The 23,912-nt window shown below is 37.2% G+C and overlaps 1 protein-coding gene across 1 annotated transcript in view; it reads left to right on the top strand.

Moving 5' to 3' along the window:
* Positions 1 to 23,912, top strand: part of LOC136041004 (integral membrane protein DGCR2/IDD-like) — a 52,008-nt gene that overhangs the window by 11,998 nt on the left and 16,098 nt on the right. The window contains exons 3-5 of the mRNA XM_065725500.1: positions 6,845 to 7,049; positions 12,311 to 12,574; positions 14,639 to 14,836. Of these exons, the coding sequence (XP_065581572.1) occupies positions 6,845 to 7,049; positions 12,311 to 12,574; positions 14,639 to 14,836 (667 nt within the window). The remainder of the gene's footprint in view (positions 1 to 6,844; positions 7,050 to 12,310; positions 12,575 to 14,638; positions 14,837 to 23,912) is intronic.

The following is a 23,912-nucleotide window of genomic DNA, read 5'->3' as shown; positions in this document are numbered from 1 at the left end:
TTTTTTTTTTTTTTTTTTTTTTTTTTTTTGCATCCACTACTACTACAAAAAAAGGTTTAACTCCTTATGTTCACAGGATCTTTTTCATCAACAGTTGCATTCCTGATTTTTGTAAATTTTTAATTTTTATTTTTTTTAGATACAAATGATTTGTAAGTTTTCACTTAACCAGTTCAAACAGTTGAATTGATGTTCGCTCTATTTGATAGTTTGATGTTAAATCCCTTATCATATTATATCCATTATCCTTATCCTATATATTATATCCCTTATCTTTATCAGCTATAATCCCTATAAATCCCTTTGAAATCCCTTGATCAGCTATAAAATTTTTCTACAAATTTCCCTGATAATAAGTTAGCAACTAAAAATCAAAGATAATTTGGATTTTAATTTATTTTCTTTGGAGCCTGCTTGACTACATCTATCCTATATTATTAACTTTTGAAATAGTTTAAAAATTGAGAAGAAATTTGTCTCTCCTATTTCTTTCTTTTTATAGCCTTGTGACATGTATTAGATGGTAATAAAAAGAATCAATGGAATAAAAAAAGTGGTCTCTTCCATTTTTTATTTTTATAGCCTTGTGATATGTATTAGTGGTAAAAAAAAAGAATCAATAGAAACAAAAGAATCAAGCCATTTTAGTCAGAACAATCAGGAGGTAAAAAAATAACATGAGGGCAAACCTTCCGTGCAACCCCAGGAACAGCCTTCAAGGTATAAAATCAAGCATTTCAAAGTAGCCATTTAGGTCAGAACAATCAGGAGGCCAAAAAAATATATTAGGGCAAACCTACCTTACAACCCCAGGAACAGTCTCCAATGTATAAAATCAAGCATTTCAAAGTAGCCATTTTATTCAGAATTATCAGGAGGCCAAAAAAATATGACATGAGGGCAAACCTTCCGTGCAGCCCCAGGAACAGCCTCCAAGGTTTAAAATCAAGCATTTCAAAGTAGCCATTTAGGTCAGAACAATCAAGAGGCCAAAAGAATGACATGAGGGCAAACCTACCTTACAACCCCAGGAACAGTCTCCAATGTATAAAATCAAGCATTTCAAAGTAGCCATTTTACTCAGAACAATCAGGAGGCCAAAAAATATGACATGAGGGCAAACCTTCCGTGCAGCCCCAGGAACAGCCTCCAAGGTTTAAAATCGAGCATTTCAAAGTAGCCATTTTATTCAGAACAATCAAGAGGCCAAAAAATATGACATGAGGGCAAACCTTTCGTGCAGCCCCAGGAACAGCCTCCAAGGTTTAAAATCAAGCATTTCAAAGTGGCCATTTTATTCAGAATAATCAGGAGGCCAAATAAATATGACGTGAGGGCAAACCTTCCGTGCAGCCCCAGGAACAGCCTCCAAGGTATAAAATCAAGCATTTCAAAGTAGCCATTTTAGTCTGAACAATCGGGAGGCCAAAAAAATTTGACATGAAGGCAAGCCTTTCGTGCAGCCCCAGGAACAGCTTCCAAGGTTTAAATTCAAGCATTTCAAAGTAATCATTTTGGTTAGAACAATCAGGAGGCCATTGCTTTTGGCCCACCATACACATTCTACCCACCTCACATTGAAAACTTTCTTGAGCAAAGTGGGAAATCCATTATTCAAAATCAGAAGCGAATCCAAGATTTATCAACCAAAAGCTGTGGTTTTCATGCACTATGATATTTTATGTTTCGATTTTGCGGATACTCTTACCGTGAATTTCTTACCATTTATGGTTATAATGCTCGATTGAACGACTTTCTTGATGAAGATACTCTTTCCTACTTATATAATGTAAATTTCAGTGCCCTAAGAGTGAAATGCTTTAAAAATTTTAGAGAATTTGTTTATTAATAAAACTTGTATGCACAAAAGTCTGTGTCCACGAGATTTGTTCTTCCACGTATAGGTAACCATCGTTAATTATAAGCTGCGGTTAGCTCAGTATTCAACTTTTATTCGTCTTGTTATGCAAAGTCAGGGTTTTTCTACAATGTAATGTAACTTCATTTTTGTTAAATATCTTCATAAAGGCAATAATATTGATTTAATCCATATTATAAAATTCACGTGTTTCAAATAGCTAATTTGAAGCAATGTCACATACGATATTCTCACATGAAGAATCACTTTCTACAACAGCTAAATAAAATCAGTAGGTTTATTATCGTAGTAGTCGGTTTTTTTCAGCGATCTCGTAAAATCCAGATCTTATGATTCAAACAATTGAAGCATAGACCAGTCTCTTAGAAATAAACTGAAATGATGTTTAAGGTTTTGTGTATTCATCCCAGGGTAAGTATTGTCCACTAATCACATTAATCATAGTGACAATGGTAACATAGGATAACTCCAGTGTGAGAGTCACAAATCTCATTAAGACAGCAATTGAAGACACTGCGAATCCTCTATGCAATTTACATGGATTGCACAATCAACACTTTCCATTATATTCATCAGCAATTGTAGAATCCTCACAGTATGACCAGCTGCCCAACAAACGCATCCGTTGTCTTTCTTCTAGCTAGAAAATGTAAAATTATTATTTTTTGCTTATAGGAGCTTTATAAAACTTGAAGTAAAGTGTAATTGGAACTTTACCTCTAATAGCAGTCCTCCCCCTCTGGGATTGCTTTCTAGGGTGGCCTAGCCACGTATTGTTAAGGTGGCGTGAAATATGCATAGTCTAGACTCAAAGAAACTAGGAATTTTCATTAAAACCTCTCAGAAATAATCAAATACAAAGTTTGTCTCTTTTTTCTTGCAGGGGTGTAGCATTTTCATTAAAGCGCTAAAATATATATTAAAAGGGCTTAAATTGATCTCTAATAACAACCCCCTGCCTCTGGAACTGCTTGCTAGGGCTCTCAACTTTCTTTAATTCATGGTTCTTTTTGCTATCATTTTATCCATGTAAGACTACCTCACCCCCAATAAATCTAGCAAGGTACACACGATTCCGTTACATCTCACGTTTGCACTGTCTTTACGTAGCACCCATGTGTCTGCCCCCTTCAGTTACGACTGCTTTTTCTTTAGAGAAACTGTTCGGTAATGTGTGCATCCTGAAGAAAAAACACTATTTGCTAACACCCCAAACCCTATGACTTAGTATCCAAAGAAATCCCGTTTCTGTGGCCCCTAAAGGGTTTTGAAAGAATTAACTCCTACATCTCCTATAAAACTTTTCCTATGAGGTAACAATCAGCTGATGGCTCCCATGGGGATGACAGGAAAGGGCTCTCATTGAATGAAAGGATAGGGCTCTCGTGGAATCCAGGGATTGGCCTCTCGTGGAATCCAAAAAGTGGATACTTCTCGAATTCCTTTAGTATAAATTTCTCCTGAAAAATTCGTCTCCTGGAAACTTTCATCTCCTTGGTAAATTCTCCCTGTGAAAAATCTCGCCGCAGAATATTCGTCCTCTCCTCCCAACCTGAGATTGCATGCATACATCCCAATAATATCTACTATACGTAAACAATAGGCAAATTTCATCACTTAAAGACATTTTAGCAGGGACTCTGGGGGGGGGGAGGTCACGCTATATCCAAAGACATAGCTATTGGGCCTTTCAACCATGCTGAACAGAATAGCTATCTCAAAATTTTGATCGGATGATTTTGAGAAAACAGCGGTGTGGGAGGGGACCTAGTTGCCCTCCGAATTTTTGGTCACTTGAAAAGGGCACTAGAACCTTTATTTCGGTTAAAAGCCCTATCCCGTTGCTCTATCTCCGCTGGGTCGATATGATCACCCTTGGGAAAAACAAACAAGTTAACGCGCACCCGTGATTTTTCTTCTGGCAAAAAAAAAATACAAGATTCCGTATTTTTGCAGATAGGAGGTTGAAACCTGTGCTGTGTGTTTCTCTGATACGCTGAATCTGATGGTGTTATTTCAGATTCTATGACTTTTAGGGTATGTTTACTCCTTTTTGTAAAACCAGGCAAATTTTCTAAAGCTCGAAACTGTATGTATCTTGAACACTATATTTTTTTCCAAAACATTGAGGAAAAATAAACACAAAATCACTATAATAATCAAGACGACTGGAAAGAACAAATAAAAATAAACTGAATATTTGATATATAATCAAAATAAACTGAATATTTGGTATTTTATGGTATTAATTCGGAGTTATTTTTTAACATTGTAAACATAAAAGAAAATATTTGTAAAATCTTTCGTTTTCAGTAAAGCGCAAACGATTCAACAGGTTTTAGTCTTTTACGATCTGGGAAGGGGGAAAAAGGGCAATAGCCAAACGTGAAAAATTTCTGAGACCACCCTGGCTAATCATGATAAAACAAAAAATGGCGAAGAAAAGAATAAAACGAAGACAATAAACAGTCAGTAAAAAGTTGAATTATGCAAATATTTCGGTCAAGACCTCCACTTGACCGTTCTCAGTGCAGAACAAAACTACTGAAAATATAAAAAACCAAACCTTAAAACAAAACACACAACTAAAATATGATGATCTTTTCATAGTAACGGTGAAAGGGTAAAGAGTTACCCTCTAGGAGGGTCTCATGACCCTCCTAAAGCCATGGCTCACAATTAATTCCATGCTTAAGCAGGACATGGAGTTCTAATTGCTCGAAATTTTCCCCAAGATTTGCTGAGTGAGATCTTCGTTGGGTGTTTTTAGCCTTAGAGTAATTTAAAGTTGCCATTCATTGTCCCAGAACTCAACATCCCTGAGTTTTTGTTTTTTGGCCCCATATAAGACACCGTATGTAGGTAGACTGTCGACTCTTAATTGAGGGCATCATGGAGAAGATTGACGGGTTGTAGGGTTTCTTGTTACCCCGTGATAAGTAAATTATTTACAACTTTCAAAGGAACACAAGTTTTGGACAGCAATTCTTGGAGCTCTCAAAATGCTCCTCCTCTTAACGCCTCCTCAAACATCTTCTCAAGGATCTTTTCAAACGCCTACCCTAAAATAAAGAAAAAAGGCCGCATATCTTGGATGTTTTGATACGAGAATTTAAACACATTGAAATGAATATAATAGAAATTCCAATCAATTGTGAATAAAATCTATGCATAAAGAATCTTCGTACTTATAGAATAATCATATGCAAAAAATACAATACAGTTTAGAATAAAAAGAGATAGGGTAAGATTTATTTGAAAAATGAGCTTCCCACTAAAAACCTCTAATGGCTTGCCACCCTCTTTATCCTCCTTCTATATACTTTGCGTAGAGATGTTATAAAAACGAAAACAACGAATAAATAGGAATATTTCTACGATTATGCTGAAGTCCTAATGTGTCTGAGACTGTATTCCTTTTCCTTGCAGTTGGAGGTTTGAAATTTTTACAAAACTCGTATTTTTTTGGTTTATCTCTGGGGATAGAGGTAGTAATATCAGCTCGCCTCTTCGTGTTCTTCAGAGAGTAGTCCTTACTCTCTGAAGACGCTTCGAGGTGCCTTTTCTGGTAAAGCTTTTATCTTAAAATAAAGAACAATGATTTATTATCAATATCTTAATCGGTCTCTAAGCTTTAAATCTCATTTTCTAAAACGTGAGTTTAGTGTATTGATTTTTTAATTTGTTCCTCTTTCGTTCTCAGCAAGAGTCCGCCACCACATCTATCCTATGTCAATAGGGTTCATCTATACATTTTGTGGATTCGAATTTCATGAGTGATAATTTCATTTTAAATATAGTTCTAACTTTTTTGCCATAAAAAGGGCGTAAGACAACTTCTGATAGGGAAGTTCTACTATTGACTTTACTATAAAATTCTCCTATAAAATTTTATAAATTTGCTTCCAAGTTTTATAAAAATAAAATGGGAATAAACAGTATGTATTCAAATAAATAGTATAGTTCCCCCTAAAAAGATGTAATATCCTAGTCTGTAAGTTTCAAGACCACGCGGGATACCCTATCAGGAAACACAAACAACAATGTAAAACCATAAAAAGAAACATGAATAAAAGCATATATATTTGGGGCAAGCGATCTGCGAAGATGTTTTTAATGCAAAAATAAATAAGAAAATTCTAATTAGAAGAAAAATTTGATAAAACTGGGAATAAAAAAGCCAATGCTCAAAATGCAAACTAAGTAAGGTTGGCGCTTAACACTGAAATATGGAACAAATTTTCCATGTGAAATCTTCTATTTGCTTTGTTATCTTTGTGTCTGTTTTAATTGTTTTGTTTTCTTCTGTTTTCTCAAATTATTATTTAAAGATGTCACTATTTGATTTTCGATTTTGCCCTATTTTTGTTTTTTTTTTGGGTGTTTTGCTCCTTTATGTTTTTTGGTGCATTTAAGATGGCTTAGCTGATGTCTTTGACGAAGTATGTACGCCTTTCTTTTTATTTGTTCAGTGGAATATTTTTAAAAGTATTTCACTGGCTGTAGTTTTCCTCTTTCTTTTTTTTTTGTTTTTATTCACTATGGAACCGAAGATGCCTGCATACTGAGAGGGTAGAAGGGGCTGTCACCCGAGAAAGTACGAGGATAATGACTCACATTATGTTTTTTCATATTTTGACATCCCACCGGAGCAAATGTTTGTGTACAGCTTACCTATAAAATTAACAAAAGAAAGCAGTCTATAGATAGTTATCTTATGGTAAGCCTCGCTACAAACAAACATAAATCTAAATCATGATATAAAAAGTGCAGTTACAGCAAAGCCGTATACGGGGAGGGTCTAGGGGGGTTTTCTTGCCTTCTTCACATCAAAATGTCTGCCCGACTCGTAAAGATGTAAAAAAATGCATATAAATAAGTTTTTGATGCGTTTTTAAAGTTTTCCCCAACCGCCAAGAAGAAGATCTTGGATACGTCCTTGAGTTAAAGATATTTTTTCTATAGGATTGCAAATCATTCCGTGTTGGAACTTCATGTTGTGATTTCATTTGTGTGGACGACTATTTAGAAGGTGGTGACGCAAGTGGAGGTGGCCGTATTGGAGCTGATTTAGGACTCCGGCTTATTGCCAGCGCTGTTGCAGCTATTCTATCCTTGGGGTTATTATTTTTTTTGGTACATCGATTAAGGGGCAAGCGAAGACAAGCGGGTAAGTAAATCATCGATTTTGGATAGAACGGAATATACCAAGGAATAAAGATAATCATTTGGTATTACAATAAGTTGCCAATTGAATTCTGATAAATCTTACTTTGTATAATTGGCAAGTGTATGTATCGTGCAGCTAATCACTAATCTGAAATTGATGATAATCTGAGTATTTCTTTGGCGTACCCACCATTATACTCGTTATGTTTTCGGGTGCTAACAAGAGACTGTACATTTTATTTTATCCTTAAAGGCAAGCGAGTTTTTTTTTTTTTTTTTTTTGAGATTCCTCACAGTTCTTAGGTTTTATTCAGAGGTGGTTTTAGGGGAGAGACAGAGAGGGCACATGTCCTGGGTGAAAAAGGTTGCAGGGGCGCAAAATTTCAAATAAATATCCTGACATTTACAATCATTTCGCAGTTTTTAAATTTTATTTTTATTAGAATAAAGTAGAAAACATGTTTGGCAATAATTTTTAAGCATATTAAATCCGAAATTATCCCAATAGTTGATCTTGGTTACAAAATAAACTTCTAACCCCTGAAGTACGAACTAATAGTTACTCCAACTCATTCTGAGAAAATATTTCTTAAAAATATGTCTTTCTTCACATTCTTCACATCGATTTTCAATTCTGTGCCGTTATGTGTGATTTTTGTTTAAATGTAAGAAGTTGAAGAAAATGAATTTAGCTATGCAACGATAGTCTTTAAATATACCGATCTCTCTGTCTCTCTCTGTAAGAAAAGTCAGATTCAAATGTTAAAATTTGTTAAAATTTGGCCATCAAATTTTAGGAAGACAGAAGGAGGTTAGATGGTAATCAAAATTTTGTCCTGGGCGCAAGAGAGGTCAGAACTCCTTCTGGTTTCATTTAGAGATCACTCTTGTCTCCGATTCACCGTCGAAGTTCACAGAAGCCCTACAGATCCTTGCTGATGAAGCCTTAAAGATAGGGCTGTCGATTAATTGGCAGAGGACAAAAGTGATGTTTGTTGAACCCTGTAACTCACCGCTTCCCCCGCCAGTCCTAATGGTTGGTGACAAACCAGCTGAGATTGTTCAGGAATTTACATACCTTGACTCTATCCTCACAAATGACGGATCAATCCTCAAAGATCAAATGCACCGAATTGCCGAAGCCTCAGCAGTAGTGGGAAGACTAAGTGCCCTTTGGAGGAAACCTTCTGTCAGCCGTAGGACCAAGATGCGCATATACAATGCTTCGGTGGGATCCGTGCTTCTTTACGGATCCGAAACCTGACTAGCCACTCAGTCTGTGCTTAGCACCGTAAATATAGCCCAAACAAAACATCTTTGCCGCATTGAAGGACTACGCTGGCACGATTTTGTTAGCAACGAGAACCTCCTCGTGTTAACTGCTCAAACGCCCTTCTCAATCCAACTCCCCCAACGAACACTACGCTGGCATGGACATCTTCTTCGCATGTCCCCCGACACTCCCGCACGAACAATTTTTAACTTTCATTCCGTGCTCCACTGCCGAAACACCCACGAGGTCGTCCCCCAACCAGATGGAAGGACACGACAGGTGCCTTCTTAGCCATGGCAAATATTCAGGAGGTCGTCCACATCCTTGCAAGAGACCGGTCTAAATGGAGGCACCATGTAGCATCACTCTCGATGCCGGAAACGTTTCGGCAGGAGCATTAAGTCAAGTAAGTCAAGGTAAAATGTTTAGAGAAGGTTGTGTTTGGGGGGATGGGACAAAATGTGAAGGTTTTTTGTGCCTGTTGTTCGACTGGGCTCTTAACAAAATTGATATTTTAACTAGGAATTGGCTTTTTATTTAATTAATTCTTGAGATTAGAGAGTTTTATTTGCTTATTTTCATCTTTCAATAAATATTTCACTTGTTTCATCATGTATTTGTAAAAATGGCCAAAATCGCCAGATGTGTCTGTTGTTCCAAGGTTGGAAATCTCTAATAACCCCTGCAAGTTAGAAAATATGCGGTTCCAAAGGCATCACTTTGGTTAACCAATCAAGGTTGGAAGTCCCTGTAAGTTAGAAAATATGCGGTTCCAAAGGCATCACTTTGGCTAACCAATCATGTCAGTTGAAAGTCCTTGCGTGACTCTTTCTTAATCCGGCATTCTTTCATTCTGTCCGATATAGATCGTGGAACCTTGGAACATATTTTCCCCTCTTCATTTTGGTTAATTGAAAATGAAACAGTGGTTATGTAATGGAAATCGTTGGAGAATCTTGGGTTCAAGTTCCACACCGGTAACAATTTTTTTTTAGCAAAAACAGAAGGTCTTTACCAAAATCGTAGGATTTTCTTTTCATTTTAAGTTTTGCGAAGGGTTGTATTGGTTTTAGAGACACCAACCTGGCTGACCGCCTGTCAGTCTTTATGTTTGTTCGTAGGTAAAAATAAACGTTGCTATTATTTAAATACATTCAGTCTTATTTTTCTTTATCTCGTATTTTTGATTGAGTATGAGCCGGTCTATTTAGGCTGGACCCAAAACTGTCCACGGTTTACTTTTTTATGGATTTGCTTGTGAGTGTTATTAGTATTGATTTGACTGTAGGAATGGCACACCTTCGCTACCATTTGTTGTTTTCTTTATAAAAAAAAGTGTTATTGTATTTTGTTATTATATAACTTTAGCTGTTATTTTATATTAAAATTTCCTTGAACTCAATTGCTCAATGAGAGAATAAACAAATAAAAAATGGCAAGTTTTATCACTAATAGCTAAGATCTCCTGTGGCCCTCTTGTGGTGGAAATTGAAGGGGGAGGGGCCATGTAACCCCCGATTTTCGTCCTTCCTTTTTAGACTTAGAGAAATACCCTTTGTTTTTGAAAATGTCCTTATATGTTTTTTTCATTGAAAAAATAACGAATTTGCCCCATCCCTTGCGCCTCAAATTTTGACCCCCCCCCCCACACTCCTTAATTTTTCGTGAATTCAAGGCACTTGGGGCCTGAATCTGTCAAAACAGCCAAGAAGAAGAAAAAATGGTTAAATTACGTGGAATCTTGTCTGGTTCTTGGCTCTTATTTAGAATTGTTTAAAAAGATACATTTTCCTTTGTTGCTTCAATAATCTTAAGTTTAATATCATATGTTAATTATTTCCTGAAGTTTCCACATCAATGCTTTTCTGAATTTTCCTTGTTGCAACATAAAATCGTTAGCTATAATGCTGCTTTTATCCATTTGCTAATATTAATTATGATGCTTACATTTCAATTAATAGTTTTGTCTAAAGTTCTATTAATTATCAACTGAGGAGCAAAAGTGAATTATTTTTCGTTGTAAGAATAGAGTAGAACTTTTAAAATTGAATTCGAAAAGTAATTGCGTTTTCTAATGTCCATAATTTTTTGGCGCCATTTTTTTTTATGAAAAACTAATTAGCTAGGAAATTTTGCAAAGCCTGTTGTAATTACTTACTATTAATTACAATAGTCTATGAATAGGAATAATTATTTTGCTCTATTGAACTAAGTTTGAATATCAAAATGACTTTTGAACAAAAAAAGAATAAAAATCTTGTAAATTCATATAACCTTTGAAAGTAGCCGAAAACGAGGTTAGATTATGATAATGGATTAATATTCCAAGGATTTTCTTTCATAGACATAGTGATGCCTAAGTAAAGTTGACTCCATGTATTATTTTTTTTTTTTTTACCAAGGCACTTCGTATGGCAGGATTTTTCTTTAAAACTTTGGTGGGGCTTATTCCATTGGCAATTAAAAGTTTTAGTGCCCTTTTTAAGAGTCAAAAGCTATTGGAGGGCAAGCTGCCTCCCACGGCACTTATTCCCCCAAAGAAATCCGATAAAATTTTGAGATACACATTTTGTTCAGCATAGTTAAAAGGTCCAATAACTGTGCCTCAAGTGATGACAATTCCCTATTGCCCTTGGGCATGGGCTGTAAGTTATGCAATAGGCCCATTGTTTATATATAGTATTTGCTATTGGTAAAGGGGGTATGTTTGATCCTTGGTGTTCCAAAGGCAAAGGATTTTAAAGCGATAGTCTTAGGAGTTTTGAGGGGAGTGCTGAACTAAATCCTAAGATACTATGTGCATGCAGTTTGTCAAAAGGGTGTATCATAGGAACGGCTTAGGATATTGAGTTGGAATGCTCAGGGAATGCTAAGGAAAATGATTAATTGATCAAAAGGCAACACGGGCAGGCTACTACTGCTACTGCTTCTTTTGCTGAGACTACTACTAAGGCTAAGGGCAGTAAGCTCAAAATTTCTGGGAATGTTGAGGAAAAGGTCAACTAAATCAAAACACACTATTTGTATGCAGGTTTTCAGAAGGCTGTATCAGCAATATCTTAGGAACAGCTTAGAGTATTAAGTTGAGACTTTCAGGGTATGATGAAGGGGATTTCAACTAATGAAAAAGCAATATATGCATACTGATAAGGCTAAGGGCATTAATAGTGAAAATTTCAGGGAATATTTTGAGAGAAATTGAACTGAATCAATTGAGCCGAGTGTATTAAGGGAAAATTTCATGGAATGTTGAGGGTATGCTGAACTAAACCAAAATACACTAATTTCATGATGGTTGTCAAGAGGACATATCATCAATGTTCCAGGAACGGCTTAGGGTATTAAGTTGAAGTTTTCGGGGTATTTTGAAAAAAAAAAAAACAAGACTCCATGTGCTGCTACTACTGCTGCTACCAATGCTACTCCTTCTACTGAAGCTGAGTGTTATATGGTGAAATTTTAAGGGAATATTTTTGGGGTATATTTGAACTAAATCAAAACACGCTATGTACATGTAGGTTGCCAAAAGTTCTTGTCTAGGTCGGGGAGGACCCGGATGATTTTGCAGGCCATTTTGATCCATTTTGGATCTTTTAAAATTGAATTTAAACTCAAAGCTTGTATATTCCTGTAATTTAAGCAGTTAATTTTGAATAGATGGATAGAAAAGTAGTGTACTTTAATAGGTTGATTTAACTACTTTGTTAATATATTTTGTAAATTATAATGGATATCCTGGGCTAGAAAAATATTTCAGATGGGCCGTAGGTTGGCCAATCCTGATCTAGCCTGTTAGTGGAACAGAGTTTTTAATATCCATTTAAGTATTTTTAATCTGGTTAGTCAGTGGAAAATACAAAATACTTAGTATTTTTAATCTGGTTAGTCAGTGGAAAATACATTAAATAAGTTTGTTGGACTAACTATAAAGGCAAAGTTTATGACTCTTAGACGTTGAATTAAAACCTTCTGTCATTATACCATTATAGGTCGAAATAACAATTGGCGAGGATGTGAAAGCCTAGCAAGCATGGGATATCTCTCTGGTTCAGCTGCTTATTTAAATGGTCAAGATCGTGTTGAATTTATGGAAGAGCCGCCACCGCACTTTGTTTTCTGGAAACCTCCAAATGCTTATGTACCTCCTCCTGGAGAAGCCCCACCTCCATATTCCGAAGTAGTTTCAAATAATGAACCTCTGAGAGAAACTGAAGAAGAGGTTCCTCTTGGTGATGTTGGTCAAGTTGAACAAGGTTTTCTTTCGTATATTTGGTACTTATCTGTCATAGTGACTCCACTCAATAAGTGAAAAATTTTGATCCGGTGACTTTGGGAAAAAATGAGCGTGGGAGTTGCTCTGCAATTTTTTCCGTCACTAAAAAACGGCACTAGAACTTTTAATTTCAGTCCGAATGAGCTTTCTCGCGAAACTCTAGGACCACTGAGTCAATACGATCACCCTTGAAAAAAAAAACAATCAAAAACAAATAAACTCGTATCCGTGATCTTTCTTCTGGTAAAAAATAAAAGTTCCACATTTTTACAGATAGGAGCTTGAAACCTCTACAGTAGGGTTCTCTGATACGCTGAATCCAATGGTGAAAGTTTTGATGGGTAAAAATAAACCTGATGAAAGTCATATATTTAAAATCAGCATAAAAATCTGTCGACATTGTCGGAATTTAAAATAAAAGCTCTGAGACACGAGGTCCTTCTAAATATTAAGTTTCGTCAAGATCCAATCACCCATTCGTAATTTAAAAATATATCTCTTTTCTGTTTTCCTCTCCCTCCAGCCCCCGGATAGTCGAATCGGGGAAACGACTGTTATCAAGTCAATTTGTGCAGGCCCCTGGCACGCCTACCAATTTTCATCGTCCTAGCACGTCCAGAAGCACCTAACTCGCCAAAGCACTGGAAATCCCCCTCCCCCAACTCCCCGAAGAGATCAGATCCGTTCCAATTATGTCAATCAAGTATCTAGAACTTCTGCTTATTCTCCCCATCAAGTTTCATCCCGATCTCTCCACTCTAAGCGTTGTCCAAGATTTCCGGTTTCCTCCTCCAACTTCCCGCAATGTCACCGAATCTGGTCGGGATTAAAAATAAGAGCTCTGAAGCACATGATCCTTCTAAAGATCCTTCTAAATATCAAGTTTCATTAAGATCTGATCACTCCTTCGTCAGTTACAAATACCTCACGTCACGTATTTTGGACCTGTGCTTATCCTTTCCACCAAGTTTCGTCCTGATCTGTCCACTCTAAGTGTTTTCCAAGATTTCAGGTCCCCCTCCCCCCAATGACACTGGATCCGGTCGGGATTCAATATAAGAAATCTGAGTTACGAGGTCCTTCTAAATATGAAATTTCATTAAGATCCCATCACTCTATCGTAAGTTAGACAGACAGACGGGCCGAGATAATTTGCGATCGCTATTTGTCACTTCGTAAATACCAAGTGCCATAAAAATTGCTCGAAAAACTTTCAAATGTCAATTTTGGTTATGATTAAAAGTTTAATTAGAGAGCCAGAAAGTTTCTTCGGTTTTGTCTATTCAGTAATCGTATGTGCGGATTTACCACGTATGTGCATATTTACTTCAAAGGAAGTAGTGGATTTAGGGCAAAAGCTCTCAGTAACTCCTGTTTTAGCAAAATTTAACGCACATAAATCAAATCAAAGCCGAGATGTGCTGTGAAAACCTATAGTTTTGAGATCTGGGGGGGGGGGATAAGCTTTGTAACTGAAATAATCCATTTCACAATTTTTGAAGTGTTGGGTCGTGGGGGGGGGCTCTGTCGTTTAAAATTATATTGTGGTTGATTTGATTGTCGGATCGTCAAAATGTTGAAGAATACTTTTTGCATTCGCTAATCATGGGGGTAAGGAAATCGGAGATTGAAAGCCAACCACCATAATTGACAAAAAAATCTAATAAAACCTCAAAAAAGTGCACAAGTATTGGGGTGGAGGGATGCTCTGTCAGCTAAAATTATGCTGTGGTTAATTTGATTGTCGGATCGTCAAAATGCCGAAGAACGCTTTTCGCATTTGCTAATCATTGGGGCAAGAAAATTGGAGATCGAAAGGCAACCACCATAATTGACAACAAAAATATAATAAAACCTAAAAAAAATGCATAAGTATCGGGGTGGGGGATGCTCTGCCAGGAGTAAAATTATATTGTGGCCGGTTTGATTGTCGAAGAGTCAATTTAAGCATGTCTCTCGGTTTTAGGCTTCATTTTATTGAACATAGGTCTAATTTAAAACTATGTTTCAGGAGGTTTATTTTTATTTATTTATGTTGTTTCAGCGTCCACTGAAAATGATTCCCCTCCAAGACTAGGACTAGCCTATTCTGCAGCTTCGCCAACGCGTCCATCACCCTTTATTACAGCTCCAGCAGAACCAAAACCATTTTTGAATGTCCAACAGAACAAATCCCTATCACTATCCAATATTCTTGGAACCAAGAGAAAGGAATTAAGGTCTCCGGTGATTGTAAACAGAGGTATGATTATCTGATGGTTCACATTCTCTTTCTTTTTATTATTTGTACTTGCATTGCCCACGTTTTTTTACATGCTCCCACGTTTTCGTTCCCTTTTTTAACATCTCTTTTAACTTGTATATATATATATATATATATATATATATATATATATATATATATATATATATATATATATATATATATATATATATATATATATATATATATGAATTTGATAAAATGACGGTCTTAAATAATGATAATATGAAAAAACTTCGTTTTCTTAAAGAGTTAAAGAGGCTGCGTCCCAAAGTCGAACCTTAAAACGTACAGGAATTAGAAGAGGCAGTTGGGGGGCTGCCGCCCCCCAAACCCCCAGCTTTTAAAGACTCTTTTGGACAGGTTTTTTTTTGTGGGGGGACTTCATTGTTGCTAATTACTAGTTTCGGCGCAATGGTTCTCCTGTCCTCTTGTGTTTAACATTTTTCGAAGTTATTCCATTATTCATTCATTTCAATTATTTTTTAATTAAAAGAGGGCCTTTCCGAAGCCAAGAGCGGGGGGTTAGCAAAAAAACGAAAAACCTGTACAAAAGAGTCTTTAAAAGCTGGGGGTTTGGGGGGCGGCAGCCCCCCAACTGCCTCTTCTAATTCCTGTACGTTTTAAGGTTCGACTTTGGGACGCAGCCTCTTTAACTCTTTAAGAAAACGAAGCTTTTTTCATATTATTTCTGTACGTTTTTCTACAATCCATGGTGGATGTAATTTAATAGTTCCTGTACTCCTCGTACAGGAATTAGGAGAGGAACTTGGGTGGCTGCCGCCCCCCCCCCTCCCGCTTTTAATCATTGTATAAAATAGAAAAAAAATAGATAGAATGACCGAGATGTTTCTTTTGCTCATAAGAAGCTAATATTCTGTTATCTCTCAAATGATAAGCTGTCCAGGTGTTATCAAAATTTTTTCTGGAATGGAGCTGGATTTTTATGATGCTTGCAGTCATTCTCGCCGTGCCGAGCTGATTATTTTGATGTACTTGAATGTTGATATTCGTAACTTTTACGAATTTCAAAAATTAACATGGGACTATTAGACTATTAGGACTATAAGAAGACTATTAGGAGAGGCAAACCCCCCGCTTTTAAAGACTCTTTTGTACAGGTTTAATTTTTTTTCATATTAATTCTGTACGTTTTTTACAATCCATGGTGGATGTAATTTAATAATTCCTGTACTCCTCGTACAGGAATTAGGAGAGGAACCCCCCCCCCCGCTTTTAAATCATTGTATAAAATAGAAAAAAAAAATAGATAGAATGACCGAAATGTTTCTTTTGCTCATAAGAAGCTAATATTCTGTTATCTCTCAAATGATAAGCTGTCCAGGTGTTATCAAAATTTTTTTGATGTTGTGAAAAAAAAACCGCCCGTAAGGGACTTGAACCCTTGACCCGAGGATTAAAAGTCTCACGCTCTACCAACTGAGCTAATAACTTACATGTGTGTAAATATAACTTCTCAATAGCTTTTAAAAATTTCAAATTAACATGGGCTCTTATGGAGAGAAATCCGTTAACTAAATAGCTAATGGGTGGTTTCTGGAAAACAGGGAAGGAGTTATCGGATCAAGCTGAAATTTCGCGGATAAGCTCCTGGGCCGTAGGGGACCTTAACTTGTGAATTTCAGCCCGATCGGACAACGTTAAAAGGGGTGGGGGGGGGGGGGGTTGGAGGGTCGAAACTTTCGGGGGGTTAAGATTTTCCTACGAAACTTTCATGGGCACTTACTCGGAGAATTCCGCATCGAATGAGTCTTCGTACACCCAGATCCGATGTCGGATGTGACCTGTAGGCGTCTAGGAAAAAAAAAGTAAATGAATTTTAAGTGGCTATGCGTGGTTTCTGGAAAACAGGGAAGGAGTTATCGGATCAAGCTGAAATTTCGCGGATAAGCTCCTGGGCCCTAGGGGACCTTAACTTGTGAATTTCAGCCCGATCGGACAACGTTAAAGGGGGGCTTGGGTTGACAGGTTGAAACTTTCGGCCATATTTTCCCCATGAAGGAAAAGTTGGAGGGGGATGAAATTTTGCAGGTTTCTTATTTGGAGCTCGGGCTACGAAATGCATCCCTCCCCATTCGTCTGCGACCACTGGAACCGAAGATCGCTTAACATCGTCGTGTGTCGCCTCTTTATAGAGGCACGAGTGTGCCTCCTTGATTATGAATTTGACTTGCTTTTTATTTTTAGTTTTTAGTTTTAACTGTATCATTGTTTTTTTAAGGCTTTTCAATACCATAAGGGATAATGTTATCTCGTCCGTTATAAACTTTTTAAGTTTTGTGGCCAAACTATTGAGAAATGATTGGGCGGTCTAGCCATTACTTTAATAGCTCTGATCAAAAAAAAATCTCGAATAAGCAACAGAAACAAAAAGCCGACACCTACTTTCCTGAAAATCTTCCAGCAAATTCATCTTCTCCTGTTTTGTGCCGCTGATAAAGATATTCATTTTTGACTTCCTTCATTAGAATGCGTGAATTTTTTGTTTTATTTTTTTTTTTTTTTTTTTTTTTTTATTGATCGGAGTAGAATTTTTTTAAAGTTCAGCAAAGGGCAAACCCTAAAAATATTCTAGTCTACCAGCTTAGAAAACGTTGAAAATCAACTCAAAAAAAAGTTTCATTGAGTAATTTGACAGCTTTTGAAGCTCACTGTTATGCTAACCCCCTTGGTTGAAATCTTTGCCGACACAGAATATGTATAATTTAGGCTGTATTTGCATTGAAAAGACCGCGTTTTGCTTAACAATAAGTAAGAGATTATATGTTTTCTTTTTATAACTAACCTCTTGTTAGGTTTTTGGAACGTTGATACATTTCAGATCCCCTATCAATTGTCACCAAAATTGCTTTGAAGCTCTCTGTGGTGATGGAAAAATTTGCTAATGGGCGCTTTGTCTCTGAGACTGTTAATCGATGCTGAGTCTCACAAAATGGCATTTATGGTATCGAACGTCCTTAAGGTTTTACAATTTTTTATCCGTTTTTTTATTATTTACCCCAAAGAACAAAGTTGGCCCTTCGGGGCGTGTGATAGCGATTTAAAAAAAATAAATATCGTATCGCTCTATCTCATGAGGAACACTTAATGCGACCAAACTGGTAAAAGTAAAAGTTTGTTTATATTCCTTGCAATCTTATATATTTTTATATATAACTAGCTGTTGGGGTGGCGCTTCGCGCCACCCCAACACCTAGTTGGTGGGGCCCTTCGCGCCCCCCCAAGCCCCCCCGCGCGCGTAAGTCGTTACGCGCCATATTAGTTACGCGCCATTGTAGCTGTGTCCCTGTGTCCCACCTGTGAATAGAGATAGATATAAATATATATTTTTAACTACGTAAAACATGCGAATATACAACATTCTTCGCTGTCCCATTGTCTGTGCATATAAATAGCATTTATATTCCCTGTGTCCCGGTCGTCATTTGTGTCCTGGTGTCCCAGTTTGTAATTTCTCTTTGAGTGTCCCGGTCGTCATTTATATTCCCTGTGTCCCAGTGTCCCGGTCGTCATTTGTGTCCCGGTCAGTAATTTCTATTCAAACAATCCCTGTGTCTCAGTCGTCAATTATATATCCCGCCTGTGCCCCCGGAGTCCCCGTTGTAGTTGTGTCTCTGTGTCCCGGTCGTCATTTATATTCCCGGTCGTGATTTGTGTCCGGGTGTCCCAGTCTGTAATTTTTCTTTGAGGTTCCCGTTCGTCATTTATATTCCCTCTGTGTCGGTCGTCATTTGTGTCCCGGTCTGTAATTTATCGTTGAGTGTTTTTTCTTTTTAGTTTTTTACATTTTTCAGTTTTTTTTTTCTTCTTTATTTTTCAGCGTCACTATGAAGTACATATCGCCGAACCTTTGTTTTTTAACTTAAATCTGGTAGGCATTGATGACCTTATCCAAGTTAAAATCCCAAACCCAATCATCATCGCTATCATTTTCAGTTTTGATATGTTTTGACTCTCGCTTTCCTGGTGGATTTTCATGCGCGGTTTTGCGTTCTTTAGCCCCAAGCCTGTTTTCTTGCTGTTCTTGTGATTCCTCGGCACGCTTTCTTTTCTTACTTTCTCTATCAGCTGCAAGCCTGTTTTCTTGCTGTTCTTGTGATTCCTCGGCACGCTTTCTTTTCTTACTTTCTCTATCAGCAGCGTGAACGCATTAACGCATGTCTTAAATACCATTAATGACGTCACCGTCATAGCAAAAATGACGACAACTAACTTCATGACGTCAATCGACACAGAAACATGACGTCACCTGACACACAGACAGACAACTTATTTTTATATATATAGATATATGTTTATATTTATTTGTTTTTATATATTTTATATATATATATATATTTATTTGTATTTATATATTTTATATATATATATATATATATATATACTAGCTGTTGGGGTGGCGCTTCGCGCCACCCCAACACCTAGTTGGTGGGGGCGCTTCGCGCCCCCCCCCAAGCCCCCCCGCGCGCGTAAGTCGTTACGCGCCATATTAGTTACGCGCCATTGTAGTTGTGTCCCTGTGTCCCACCTGTGAATATAGATAGATTTATATATGTGTTTCAAACTACGTAAAAATTGCGAATATACAACATTCTTGGCTTTCCCATTGTCTGTCCATATACAAAGCCGTATGTACTAATAATGACGTCATATGCAAACGCTCTTTTTACAAACAAACAAACATGCATACACACAACTCGTTTTTATATAGATAGATAGATAGATAGATACAATACAAATTAACTACGTAGAACTTGTGAATATACAACAGTCTTCGCTGTCCCATTGTCTGTGCGTATAAATAGATTGTCAGGTTTACCGACTCTCAAAGATGCAACATACAATTGTACATTGGTAAAGCAATCTGTATTAAGATCTATACCGCATTTTTCTAGTGATTGCCCTTGAGCTTTGTTGATGGTGGTTGCAAATGCTAATCGAATTGGGAATTGCAATCTTTTAAATTGAAAAAGCAGATCCGTTGGAATCATGGGAATGCGAGGAATAAGAACAGCCTCACCCTCATAAGGCCCTGTCAAGATTGTGGCATCTATTAGGTTTTCCATTGTTTTTTTTTTTACGGCAAGTCGCGTGCCATTGCAAAGCTTTGGTGGGTTGATATTTCTTAAAAGTATTATTGGTACGCCTATTTTTAGTTGTAGCAGGTGTGGTGGACACCCTGAAGGATCTATGGAATTTAAAAATTCAGATGGATAATTAACCGCTTCATTTGGTTCCGAAATACAAATTAACTGCGTAAAACTTGAGAATATACAACATTCTTCGCTGTCCAATTCTCGCTGCATATAAATAGATTGTCAGGTTTACCGACCCTCGAACATGCAACGTACAATTGTCCATGGGAAAAACAATCAGTATTAAGATCAATACCACATTTTTCTAATGATTGACCTTGAGCTTTGTTAATGGTGATTGCAAATGCTAATCGAATTGGGAATTGCAATCTTTTAAATTGAAAAGGCAGATCTGTTGGAATCATGGGAATGCGAGGAATAAGAACAGCCTCACCCTCAAAAGGCCCTGTCAGGATTGTGGCCTCTATTAGGTTTTCCATTGTTTTTTTTTACGGCAAGTCGAGTGCCATTGCAAAGCTTTGGTGGGTTTATGTTACGTAACAATATTATTGGTACGCCTATTTTTAGTTGTAGCACGTGTGGTGGAAACCCTGAAAGATCTATGGAATTTAAAAATTCAGATGGATAATTAACCGCTTCATTTGGTTCCAAAACTGTGTCGACTGACTTGTAAAGGACTGCCTGGTCTTGAATCTTGGTCAAAACAATATTGTTGATTTCGTGGACGTCTATATTTTTGGGTGCGAGAATCGCTCTTTCACTTAGCCATTTATTATTTTTATAATTTTTTAGAATATTCGGAAATACTTTTTCAATCAATTCATTTTTGGACGTCACTAAATTACAGAAATCAGCAGGTAGTTGTATACGTCCTGAAATTGAGTCTACTGGGAGCTTTCCGTTTCCCATTGCCAGCAATTGATCTGAAAATGTTTGACCAGAGTCATCGTTTTGCAATCGGACACGCATATTTGTAGTTAATTTTAATGTTTTTACGTGTGCCCATAAATTAGAATTTTTCAGGCAAGCATTCATTTCGTCTGCAGGAGTTGATCTAGGTATTATAGGTAATGTTTGCCTGAAATCTCCCGCAAGCAATATTAAGGTGCTGCCAAAGGGTTTCGACTTCCCTCGCAAATCTTTCAAGCATTGATCCAGAGCCTCGAGCGATTTTTTGTGTGCCATTGTGCACTCATCCCAAATAATAAGTTTGCATTGCTGCAATACTTTACCCATCCCAGATGATTTGGAAATATTGCACGTGGGAGTTTCTGTAGAATGCAAGTTCAGAGGCAATTTCAAAGCGGAATGAGCAGTTCTTCCACCAGGCAGCAATGTTGCGGCTATTCCGGACGACGCAATTGCCAACGCTATATCATTTTTAGATCGAATTGATGCCAGAACCAGTTTTATCACAAACGTTTTACCAGTACCTCCTGGCGCATCCAAAAAGAAAATTTCTCCAACGTTGTTATCGACACAATCCATTATCGTATCATAAATGTCTTTTTGTTCCGACGTTAACTTGGAAATGTTATTTTGTACATACGACAATAGATCACTCGTACTGTAACTTTGTTCACGATCCAATTCTACACATGTCGAAACAGCAGCGATACGGTTAGGTGAAGGCATTCCCAAACCCTGAAGAGGTTTGTTTGCCATACTTATGCAAAAATCTTCTATAACAACTAAAGTGTAGTTATAAATTTCTGGTGTAAAATCAAAAGTCATGTCTGACGTCTCTAACTGTTTTCGATGAAGTATATCTTCGGACATTTTTGACTTATATTTTTCCCATAAATCTGTAGGAGCTGGTGGAGAGCAAGTTGTTAAAATGATGCCAAACAATGCACGAATTTGACTTGGGGTTGACGTTTCGCACGCGTCATTGATGCAGTTATCCCAGTGTTGGTCATTCTCCAATAAATTCAGAGCTTGGCATGCACTACGGTAAGTGTCATGTATAGTACCATTTACAGTCCTCAAATACTCAAAGGATGTCGGACCGGGTACATTCACCAAAAGCAGGTGTAGAAAGAAGCATTCATGTTGATTGGGGTGAACGGTGTAGAGTCTTCCTATCGTGGTATCTTTGAAGATGGTAGGTTGGCCGTCGACTGACTTACCCTGTTTTCGACGTTCAAATACTTTATTTTTAGTATTCCACGTGTAATACGAAGGCACTTCAGTATACAGCAGTTTTTTCGCAAAAGAATCATTTTTGCAAAGCGAAAAAAAAGCTGTTAATGTTGTATCCGGTGGATTCAGGACTCTTTGTTGCACGTTGGTTTCCGTGAAATAAACACGTTGACCATTCTGTAAATGTACCGCTAAGTGAACAACAGCTGGACTACGTTCATGTATCGGAAATGAAAGAATTCGCCAAACAGCTTCATTACTGCTTATGTATCTTCCAGCCTGATATTCTACGATTTCATCGAAATCTTTGATTTCGGACTGCAAGCCAAAAACTGCCATGTCACTGCCTTTGTTGACGTATTTACATATATATTTGATTGCCTTTACGGAGTTACAGTATTCAACGTTTATGTATGCATTAAATGTTTTTGATAATAAAGGGGAATATGGAACAACCCACTGGTTATCTACTTCGATGGTGGTACCGTTACGCTTCTTCATTATTGCTGTTTTACCGCCATCTTCAGTAGATCTTCTTCTATATTGTGGGTAACCATCATTGCCAGTAATTGTTTTGGGTACTAAAAGTCGAGGATATTGCTTTGTGCACCTTCCTTTGGCCATGCATGGTGAATTTTCGTTCAGTGCACCGCAAGGTCCATGTATCATATTTTTTACAATAATATCATGTAACCCCTTATCGACATTTTTATCAGGTATTTCAGCGGAAATCACATCATCAATTTCGTTTGAAGTAATTTTTTTATGTAGCCAGATTAGTATATGTGCGTGTGGCAAACCTCGTTTTTGCCATTCCACTGAGTACATCCAGCATCGCACTGACCCAAACACTTCATGTTTTACAAGGTAGTTTATCAGTGATTTCAACTTTTGCCGGAAGACACGTGCCGTAATGTCATGCCTATGAACCGCCGATTGTCCTTGAAGTAAAAGCTGCAGTATCTCGTCCCAAGATTGATTACATGTAAATGTAATAAATAAATCTGGACGACCATAGAGACGAACATACGCAATAGCATCTTGAGCATATTCATGCATATGACGGGGACTGCCAACATATGACGAAGGTAAAATTGTTAATCTTCCAACGTTTGTGGTATTACCGTCATTTATAACTGCATCTCGCAAATGAATGTATTGTTCAGAGCGGAGCTTGGTCTGATTCAGGCGGATATATAGCAAACGTTCTGATTCAATTTTAGCATACATATCAACCATAAATTGGTGAAACAATTCACGGCATTTTAAAATATAATTTTCTTCATCCTACCGAATCATTAGTCTATAGGAATAATAATGCATTGCACTGCATTTCTTATTCAATTCTTTGTTAGTGGCTGGATTCACCAATTTAATATTAAAGTGATAGCCGGCGGCTCCATCTAAAAAAATGATAGGATATTGTAGGGCATCGTAGCATCGATGAGTTTCAGCAATTCTTAACAACTGAGCGTTTCGCTTATGTAAAATAATATCTCGAGGTAAAAACTGATCACCGACCATAACGATTGCCACTTCGTCGATAGTCGGAGCATTGTATCTACGCACATGTTGGCCAGGAGGCGTTTTGTCAGCGGAAATAACAATTTTATGAGTATCAGTAGGCATCAAATCGATGGCTGTTTTGAACAGACGCACTAACTTATTATTTTCGTGGAAAAGATGTTGCAATTGGGAAACGATTGTCCTTTCAACGTTGGGAGAAATTTCGCAACGTGCATTCAATTCAGAATTTCTATCACTGATGAAGTACAATTGTAAAAATTTATGATTCT

This window comes from Artemia franciscana, chromosome 21, assembly GCF_032884065.1.
Source record: "Artemia franciscana chromosome 21, ASM3288406v1, whole genome shotgun sequence".
NCBI lineage: Eukaryota > Metazoa > Arthropoda > Branchiopoda > Anostraca > Artemiidae > Artemia > Artemia franciscana.
The sequence above is the reverse complement of the archived record's forward strand: the minus strand, read 5'-3'. Positions and strand labels throughout refer to the sequence as shown.